This window comes from Canis lupus, chromosome 8 (genome assembly GCF_011100685.1).
Source record: "Canis lupus familiaris isolate Mischka breed German Shepherd chromosome 8, alternate assembly UU_Cfam_GSD_1.0, whole genome shotgun sequence".
Classification (NCBI taxonomy): Eukaryota; Metazoa; Chordata; class Mammalia; order Carnivora; family Canidae; genus Canis; species Canis lupus.
In genome coordinates this window covers 2,432,661-2,443,119 of record NC_049229.1, presented here as the reverse complement: position 1 = coordinate 2,443,119, position 10,459 = coordinate 2,432,661, and the positions used below count along the sequence as shown (strand labels likewise).

The window sequence follows — 10,459 nt, the reverse complement described above, 5'->3', positions numbered from 1 at the left end:
TGTATACGAGGTTGCCCTGTCTCTTCATGGCTTCATACTTCCTGTCTTTTTAGCGTCAACCATATTCCATTATTTAAACGTACCACCATTTATTTATTCATTCACCTCCTGAAGAACATACTGCTTACTTCCTCATTTTGGCAAATGTGAATAAAACTTCCATAAAACACCTGTGTACAACTCTGTGTGCACATAAATTTTCAACCTTGTTGGGAAAATAGGAAGGCCTCTGCTGGATCACATAGTATGAGTGTTTCGCTGTGTAAGAAACTGCCAAATCCCTTTTGAAATGTCCATGTATACACTTTCCTTTGTAGTAATTTCCCAACAGGGGATCCCTGGGTGGAGCAGCGGTTTAGCGCCTGCTTTTGGCCCAGGGCACGATCCTGGAGACCCGGGATCGAATCCCACATCAGGCTCCCGGTGCATGGAGCCTGCTTCTCCCTCTGCCTATGTCTCTGCCTCTCTCTCTCTCTCTCTGTGTGACTATCATAAATAAATAAAAATTAAAAAAAAATTTCCCAACAAACTTTACTACACCCCTTGCTGAATACCAAAGCCCCAGAGAGTCCAAAGCAGGCACAGGCACAGCAGGGGGTCCTGCCAACAGCTCACTTCACACACAGCCTGCTGTGACCCAGAACCTGAGCCTGCACGTGTTCCTGCCTGTGTCCTGCTGCCCTATGTATAGCGTCTGCTCAGGCACCTATTCCTCCCACTTCTGGGACTCACTCATTAAAGACAAGTACGAAGATAAAATCATTAGGAATTTCAACACATTCTTAGGATTTCACAGCATTCAATGAAGGGCAGGGGTCCTTGGGAGAGTTGCGGGCTCTGTGATTGTCAGGTCACATATTCGAGAAGCTACCTCTGCTCCCAGCTACTGCGAGTCTGTCCAGCTAACTCCATCTGATTTTTCACAGTCCCAGTCCTTCCTACCAATGTTCTGCATGAACATAAAAACCGGCACAGGCTGGAATTCAATTTCTGCTGTAATTGGACCACATGATAGGTTCAACTTTGAGTTTGGTCTCAGAAGTCTTTGTCTCTGGCTACAACAGAGAAGAGATTCCTCTGCACAGTCTTGGAAGCTTTCTGCTCCATTCCCAACCTGGGAATGATGTAGATAGTAGATTCATTCAAAACGTGAGGAAGAGCAATGCATTTTCATGGAACAGAATGAAAATCTCCACAAGCTCTTCTCCACAAGATGGTCTTTAAAAATGCCTTAAAAGGATATACCGTGGTCAGTGATATATGTCCACACATTATATAAATTGATCAGTAGAAGTCATTTAGACTTGTGCTTCTATAAGGCATTCGATAACAGGTACTCAGAGGATAAGCTCTCCTGTCACCTCAGATTATTAACTTAGGAATAATATGAGCTCAACCAAGTCACTTACACTCTAAAATCTTCCCTTTGTTCGTGTATAAAATGAACTACTTTTTTACCAGGGATTATATTACTGAAACAGAAAATATATGTAGTGGGATAAGTAGAATTCCTGGACTTCAATAAAAATATGTAATTCCATTTCTATTCCCAAGAGTGAAAAAGCTAACAGAGACTTGAAAGAACATTGTACACATTCTCTTCACATTTACTTGAACACGGACCACCTACAGGCTAAGTAAGAATTTCGGTATTTCTTTCTATCTGTTGACGGGTATCTATTTTTTCAAGCCTCTTCTATTTCTATTATTTTAGAGGTACTTTATAGGTAGTGCCCGGAGATCAATTTATTTATCAGGGCATTGGATATAGGCATCTGTGTCATTTGCTTCAAGATCCTTCAGAGAGGTTTTTACCTACAAAGAATTTTCTGGGAAGAAAAAGGGCAAGAAAAGTAAGTCAAACAACAGCACTGATGCACCTAAGTTTAGGAGGAAAAAATTATTGTAAGAGAAAGCTGAAATTGTAAAACTACACAGGCTGCTGTGGGGGCAAATGCCCTCCCCAGGGAAGTGCTGGTGCTGCAGGCCCAGCTGCGGTTTGGGGGCAGGCTGCAGATCACCAGGGAGCACTGTGCCTCCACCGCACACAGGTAGGTGGCTGAGTCTTCCAGCTGAGAGGCCGCGACGTGGAGGGTGCTGAACCGTTCCTTAGCATTCAGTGTGCAGTTTAGCCTCCCGCTCTGCTTCATCCCTGAAGCTATGTAAAACAGCCTGGTGAGGCTGCCGCCCCCGGGATTCTGTCGGAACCACTGCACACTTCTCACTGCGCTAGAGTAATTACACTTGAGAATAGAGCTGGCTCCCTCCTGCAGGCTCAGGGCTGAAGGGCTCTGCTCCACCTTCATCCCTGTCACTACTGCCAGAAAGGAAAAACAAACACAAACGATATCACTGGAGAACACTGATGCAGCTTTCAATCTCTAAACATCCCAAGAAATACCAATGAGCTCAGTGTCAGCTCCCCCACCACTGTGGCCCTGGACCACTCCCCAGGCCCCATTCTGGATCGCCTCACTCACAGCAAACATGGACCCACAGGAGCCCCAGCAGAGCATCCCAGATTCTCTTCATGATTCCTTGTCTAGTCAATGAGGTGCCTTCACCCCTACTCTACAGAGTGTAGAGTCTGGGTCCAGAGAAACTCTGTTCTTACACTCAATCTGTTCCACTAGAATCACGGGGCACCAAGCACACCTCAGTCCCATCAGTCACAAACCTCGAGACTCCTCCCACAGTGCCCCAGTGACACTGCACAGTAATGTCTTCAAAATTGCACTTGCCAACACTGCCGAGGGAGAGGGGCAATATTTCCAATATAGAAAGATATAAGAGTTCTTTTTCTTTTCATAAACACGTTACATAAGAAATGTATGGGTTAGTGTGTGAGGAAAGGTGGATGATATTTCTAGAAGTATCAGCGTCTCTGGGTTATGCAGAACCTTGATAAATCATGGGGAAGAGTGACTCCATTCCCAAAATTGCATCATTGGACAGACAATGTGAGAATTCAGTTATATAATAATAGTTGATCGTGGTGAACCATCTGATAGTCTGCATTGGGTATTGCAGAAATATCTACAATTTCCTGATATCAAGATCGTTCTAGAAACCAATAGAGACATTTCCCATCTGCATAGATAATGATTCCAAACAGAATTTGGTCAGAGAAAAATAAGATGTCTGCATAACGTCCTCTCTAATTTAATTTCCAGCTCTCTTAGTCTCCTGTGCAACTGGTGGACACCTGCTCACTTACACAGCTGAGTCTGGCCAAGTCACACATGGCCGGTCAAAGTCAACATTGTCCTCTACCTTTCCTTCTATTTCTGTTCCTTACTTTTTCCTCTCTTCTTCTTCTCTACATTCTTGTTCTCTCCACTCTCAGCATGGATGTACGAAGAGGGAGGATATCTGCGGTATTGAAAAAATTTCAATGGCAGTAATTTTCGGGGATTTTATTCATAACAATTGGCAGCTTGTAAACCATGTTTTCTATTGAGCTTCATGGTGACATCACAATGCCCAGAAAAATCCTACCCTGTTCTGAGAATAATTACTTGGATATAGGGTCATGGCCTCGACATGTCTGAAGTTGAAATGGCAGAGCTGAAAACATGAGATGAACTGACACAGATTCCCTCCCCCACCCCACCCTCACTCCACCACCATTGTTATCCATAATGGACTGGCTCACTTGACTTCTGTTCTCTCCTTAACTAACATTCAACCCTGACCATCAGAAAGTCTTGGTGTCTTGTACGGCCCGCAGTGCCCCCTAGAGGACTCAAACAGTCAGCAAAGACACCTCAGACCAGGCAATCAGCAGACACAGATCCCCTGCCCCATTCATTCCAAGCTTCCTGATGAAGGAAACGCAGATGGTCAGAGAAGAAGATAACTGCTTAGATTGAATGGGGATTAAAAGTGAACCAAATCTCACTTTTAAAATAGAATTGTATGGAAACTGATATCGGAAATTAATTTAGTAAATCTCCTCTTGTGCTCTTTGATTTCCTTACCTTCGTTCAAAAGAAATCCATAAATATTACGGAGCATTTAGTTTCAACACTGTAATTTCCTAAAGGTTCAGAAGATATAAAATTTTAATGGACTCTTATTCAACCATATGAAATAATGGAATCTTGCCATTTGTCACTATGTGGCTGGTGGTAGAGAGTATAATGCTGAGGGAAATAAGCCAGAGAAAGACAAAGAACATATGATTCACGCATGTGAAGTTTAAGAAACAAACCAAACAAGCAAAGAGCAAAAATATGATACAGAGAGATAAATCGAGAACCAGATGCTTTATTAAACAGAACAAACTATGGTTACCAGAGGGAGAGGGCCGCGGGATGGGTTCAATACATGAAGGGATGAGGGAGTGCCCGTGTCCTGATGAGCACCAGGTGTTCTGTGGAAATCAGTTTAGTCCTACAAATAAAGCTTAATTTAGCTTATTTTGCACGACTAAGTTGACCTGTATCATTTTTTGCTATGCTTCTGGAAATCATAAGCAAAACTTGCACTGTTTGTTTCCCAAGTTTCATGTGAGATGCCCACTGATTAATTTCTGATATTATAACCAATCCGTGTAAAGAAGAGACAGTCAGTCTCGCCTCAGTATCTAAGTTGCTTTCTAACAATATACCCCTGAGCTTCATTCCATGTTTTGGTTTTAGTGCTCCCTGTTAATGAGTGTGCCTTTTCGGGGTGTGCACATGATACTTTTACTAATTACTATCTTGTAGTGTCTATTACTCATGATTTTGTAACATCTACTATCATTACTATCTTGGTGAAATTCATGGGATTTACTTGGGCTACTTGTAATTTTTGGACACCAGCACTGGTAGCATCAGTGTTGTGGTGTCTTCCTTTTTCAAATTGAATTTATAACATGAGAAAACACTTACCGTTAAGATACAGCCTCTTTCAATTTTAAGTGTACAATACATGGATGTTGACTATGGGTACAATGTTTAAAGTGACTCTCTGTTCTTTTACCTTGCTCATGAATTAGTATCCCCCCATTATCCAACCGCAGAGCTCATGGCAGCTCTTCTTTGATACTCTCTTTGATTCTAGCAAATTGACTATTTATTTTTATTTTTTTAATAAATTAATTTTTTATTGGTGTTCAATTTACCAACATACAGAATAACACCCAGTGCTCATCCCGTCAAGTGTCCCCCTCAGTGCCCGTCACCCATTCACCCCCACCCACTGCCCCCCTCCCCTTCCACCACCCCTAGTTCATTTGCCAGAGTTAGCAGTCTTTATGTTCTGTCTCCCTTTCTGATATTTCCCACACATTTCTTCTCCCTTCCCTTATATTCCCTTTCACTATTATTTATTTTCCCCCAATGAATGAGAACATACACTGTTTGTCCTGTTCTGATTGACTTACTTCACTCAGCATAATACCCTCCAGTTCCATCCACGTCGAAGCAAATGGTGGGTATTTGTCGTTTCTAATGGCTGAGGAATATTCCATTGTATACATAAACCACATCTTCTTTATCCATTCATCTTTCGATGGACACCGAGGCTCCTTCCACAGTTTGGCTATTGTGGACATCATTACCTATAACTTTCTGTAAAACAAACAAACCACTGCAAACCTACAGGAGAAATAGTTTGCATTTTAGGTCACACGAAAATATTGCACAACAGTGAGGGAAGATATACATAGTAAATTTGGATATCTCATGGCTTTATTTATGGGTAACTTTCATAAAAATAAACTGTGCCGATTTGAAGTGAGCGATTCTGTAAGATTTGACATATGTATGTATTTGTGCAGTCCTCGCCACATTTGAGGTAATGAGCGTATGCATCACCTCAAACGCTTTCTCATGTCTCTTTGTAATCCTTCTCTCAACCCGCACCATCCTCACTTCCAGGGAATGTTTCAGGCATTAGTTAGTCTGCATATTTTATAATTTTGTATAAATATTCTACAAATTGTACTCTTTTGTTGGCTTCTTCTCAACATAATTATTTTGAGATTTTTTTCATTGGTCATCTTATCAAGAGTTTGTTTCTTTCTGTTGCTGTGTCATATCCTATCTTGTGCCTATAAAACAATTTGTCTATTTAGCTGTTGCTGACCATATGGATTAGTCCCAGTGGGCTGTGACAGATAAAGGTGCCGTGAATTATTGAGTATAAGACTTTTTTTCTGAGTATGAGACTTTCTATAGACAAATGCTTTCCTTTCTCTTGAGTCCATATTTGGGAGTAGAATGGCTGGATCATATGGTAGGTGTACATTTGGCTTTCTTAAACCAATTTGTTGTAGTAGCTGTTTTGAAGATTTCCTTGCATTTTCTGCTCAATTATGCTGCCTATTAATAAAGATCAGTTCACTTCTTTCTTTCCAAACTGTATGGCCTTTTTTTCTACCACGTGACTTATTGAGTTGGCTGGAACCTCTACTTCCATATTAAATACACGAGGTAAGAGCTAAAATTCTTCCCTTAATTCTGAAAGTAACGAAAAAGCAACTAAGCTTTCACCATCAAGTATGCCATTTGACGCAGCCTTCTGTTGAGCCCTTCTGCAAGGTGCAGATCCCCTTCAATTCTATATAATTCACTGGCACTTTCTCTCAGGAATGGATCTGGACTTGGTCAAATGCTTTTTCTGTACCTATTAAGATTGCCCTCCTAAATTGTTCATCTGATACTCATCAAACTCTTTCAATACATTATTGTTTTTATTTATTTATTTATTTATTTATTTATTTATTTATGACAGTCACACACACAGAGAGAGAGAGAGAGAGGCAGAGACACAGGCAGAGGGAGAAGCAGGCTCCATGCACCAGGAACCTCATGTGGGATTCGATCCCGGGTCTCCAGGATCGCGCCCTGGGCCAAAGGCAGGCGCCAAACCGCTGCACCACCCAGGGATCCCCTATTTACTTATTTTAGAGAGAAAGGGTGAGAGAAAGCTAGAGCAGAGATTGGCAGAAGGGGAGAGAGAGAGAGAATCTCAATCACACTCTCCCTTGAGCACAAAGCCCAAAAAGGGACTGGATCTAAGGACCCTGAGATCACGGTCTGAGTGAAAACCAAGAGTCAGTCGGTTGCTTACCTGATCCATTCCGGTGCCATGAAACCTTCTTTAATTATTTTCTCCTTTTATTAATGAGCTATGATCAGAATATTAATATATTTCCTCATTATTATATATTGTACACTAAAATTAATTTTTAATTGGTTTAAAATATAATTTTTTTCAAAGCTCTATAAATTCAAATCCACGTCAAAATGCATTTTAAATAATTCAAAATATTATATAATAAGAATATTTCTCAGACATTTGGATAAAATTGTAGACTAGGGGTGTTTGGCTGACCTGCTCAGTAGAGCTGCAATTCTGGATCTCAGGGTTGTAAGTTCAGGCCCCAGATTGGGTGTTGAGATTACTTAAAAAGAAAATCTCTAAAAATACACCTGGGAGATTGATAATACACATTTATCTCTTGATTTCTCTAAAACTCTATTAAAAAGATAGTAAAGATACTTCAAAGGGCAGAAATTTGCAAACCCAAAGGAAGTATGACAGAAGCTATCATCACACAGTGACGCCAAGCAATGTTAGAGTTGAGGTGTGTATAGTGAAAGGCAAACTTGCATGAAGGACTAGATTGGGAGAAACTTGAGCCTAGTGTGGAAGCACCTCAGTGTGTGCTGTGCCCCCAGAATGGGACAGGGGGAAGCACCATGGTTTTTTAGATAATAAGGAAGATGGTATTGCCCACATTGGTGGGTATGTATGTGTGTGCGTGTGTGTGTGTGTGTGTGTGTGTGTGTTTGCCTGTGTTGAAGGTATGGGAGTGGAGGGAAGTGAAATATGTGGATTGAGTGAGAATATTTCTAAGTCACAGAACAGCCATGCACTCCACAGCCTTTCATAGGAAACTACGATCACTTTCTCAACCCAGCAGAAGATTGGAAGTTGGTTTTTGAGCAATTGAAAGGCACACAATAAAAAATTTCCCCCAAATGTTGTGTATTACTAAGCTTTTTGACTTTTGCTCACCATTAGACTTTCCTTCCCTTAGGGAAGTTCTTCCCTTCCTCTGTCTAGCCCCTGGCAATCCATGATCTTTTTACTGTCTCCACAGTGTTGTCTTTCTCAAGAATGTCACATACTAGGTAGCAAACAGAATGTAGCCTTTTCAGACTGGCTTCTCTCACTTAAAAATACGCAGGTAAGTCTCCTCCATGTCTTTCCGTGGCTTGATGGCTCATTTCTCTTCAGCACTGAGTACAATACCCTTGTCTGGCTGTACAATAGTTTCCTTACCCTTTCTTCTACTGAAAGACATCTTCCTGGCTTCTCTATTTTGGCAATTGTGACTAAAGCTGCTATAAACAGTTGTGTGCAAGTTGTTGTGTAGACAGACGTTTCCAGCTCTTTGGGTAAACCCCAAGGATTGTCACTGCTAGATCATATGGTAGGAGTCTGTTTGGTTGTGTAAGAAACTGTTACCCTGTGTTTCAACGTGGCACTATAGTTGCACGTTTGTGTCAGCCACAAATGAGGCCTCCTGGGCATCCTTGACTGTGTTAAAATAAAAAAGAAACAGACCAGCCTTGAAAATTCCCTGGACAAAGAGCACGTGGAAATCACGGTATATCCTTTTAAGGCATTTTTAAAGAGCCCCTTGTGGAGAAGAGCTTGTGGAGATTTTCATTCTGTTCCATGAAAATGCATTGCTCTTCCTCACGTTTTGAATGAATCTACTATCTACATCATTCCCAGGTTGGGAATGGAGCAGAAAGCTTCCAAGACTGTGCAGAGGAATCTCTTCTCTGTTGTAGCCAGAGACAAAGACTTCTGAGACCAATCTCAAAGTTGAACCTATCATGTGGTCCAATTACAGCAGAAATTGAATTCCAGCCTGTGCCGGTTTTTATGTTCATGCAGGACATTGGTAGGAAGGACTGAGACCCTGAAAAATCAGATGGAGGTAGCTGGACAGACTCGCAGTAGCTGGGAGCAGAGGTAGCTTCTCGAATATGTGACCTGACAGTCACAGAGCCCGCAACTCTCCCAAGGACCCCTGCCCTTCATTGAATGCTGTGAAATCCTAAGAATGTGTTGAAATTCCTAATGATTTTATCTTCGTACTTGTCTTTAATGAGTGAGTCCCAGAAGTGGGAGGAATAGGTGCCTGAGCAGACGCTATACATAGGGCAGCAGGACACAGGCAGGAACACGTGCAGGCTCAGGTTCTGGATCACAGTCTACGGCCATACCACCCTGAACGCGCCCGATCTCGTCTGATCTCGGAAGCTAAGCAGGGTCGGGCCTGGTTAGTACTTGGATGGAGGTTCTGGATCACAGCAGGCTGTGTGTGAAGTGAGCTGTTGGCAGGACCACCTGCTGTGCCTGTGCCTGCTTTGGACTCTCTGGGGCTTTGGTATTCAGCAAGGGGTGTAGTAAAGTTTGTTGGGAAATTTTTTTTTAATTTTTATTTATTTATGATAGTCACACAGAAAGAGAGAGAGACTCTCTCTGTATGACTATCACAAATAAATAATAATAAAATTAAAAATAAAATAAAATAAGTAAATATTTTAAAAATATTTTTACAAGAAGAAGATTGCAAAATCATTGGCAAAGTCTGGCAATGCAATGCACACCTTGCTTTTCTATTATTCTTCACACAATTTCACTTACTCCCATACGTTCTCCCAATCCCATGATTTGTGGCCCTCTGTGAGAGGTTGCAACCAGGACTTACAGAAATATGTATCATTCCCTCTCTGTGTCATCTATTGATTTATATTGTCAGGAAATAGCAGTGTAAGAATATTTTCTCTCACCATATTTCCTGGGCACCGAGAGCAGTCTCCCTTCAGTTCCTAGCCAGAGAGCCAACTGATCTATTTTAGTGGCCAGGACATGAACCCTTTCATGATTCTGTTTCTGCCCCCATGCCTTCATTTTGAACACCAGCCTGTGTCTACCATCTGATATCCCAGAGAAGAAAGCAGGGCAGAAGTCCCTGGCCTCTTTCTTCCTGTTCCTATTCCTTTCTTCCCTTCCCTTCTTTCTTTACTAAAACTGAGTTTGGGAGCTCTAGCTCTCCCATCACCTCTCTCGTCATACTCCATCAGGAAGACAATGGGCAGAAGCCACGATCTTGGGCACACCTTGTCTTACGAAAAGTGTCAAAGGCACAGTACTACCCACCAGGGTTGTCTGATCAACTTGTGCGGCTGGACTCTCACAGCAAGAATCACGCAGGTGCTACCTCATTGTTACATGGATTTATCTTGAAATTTCTTACACCCTGGCGGAGGAACTCTTGGCATCAAACTATTTTAAATGTCACTAAAAAACAACTGGGGTTGAAGGTGTTACTTGGGTCCTATGTTCCATCCATTTATATGACTTTGCATCAACCAAACACTGAGAGACAAAAACCACAGACTGTGCTGGAACCAGAGTGGATCAGTCAGAGAGGCTCGGCATC

General features: G+C 41.9%; 1 gene segment (V, D, J or C); it reads right to left on the bottom strand.

Annotated features, from left to right (window-relative positions):
• Positions 1 to 883: 883 nt before the first annotated feature.
• On the bottom strand, positions 884 to 2,634 carry LOC119875826. The segment is given in 3 exon segments: positions 884 to 949; positions 2,022 to 2,317; positions 2,481 to 2,634. Coding segments are annotated over 3 exon segments (414 nt in total).
• Positions 2,635 to 10,459: the final 7,825 nt, after the last annotated feature.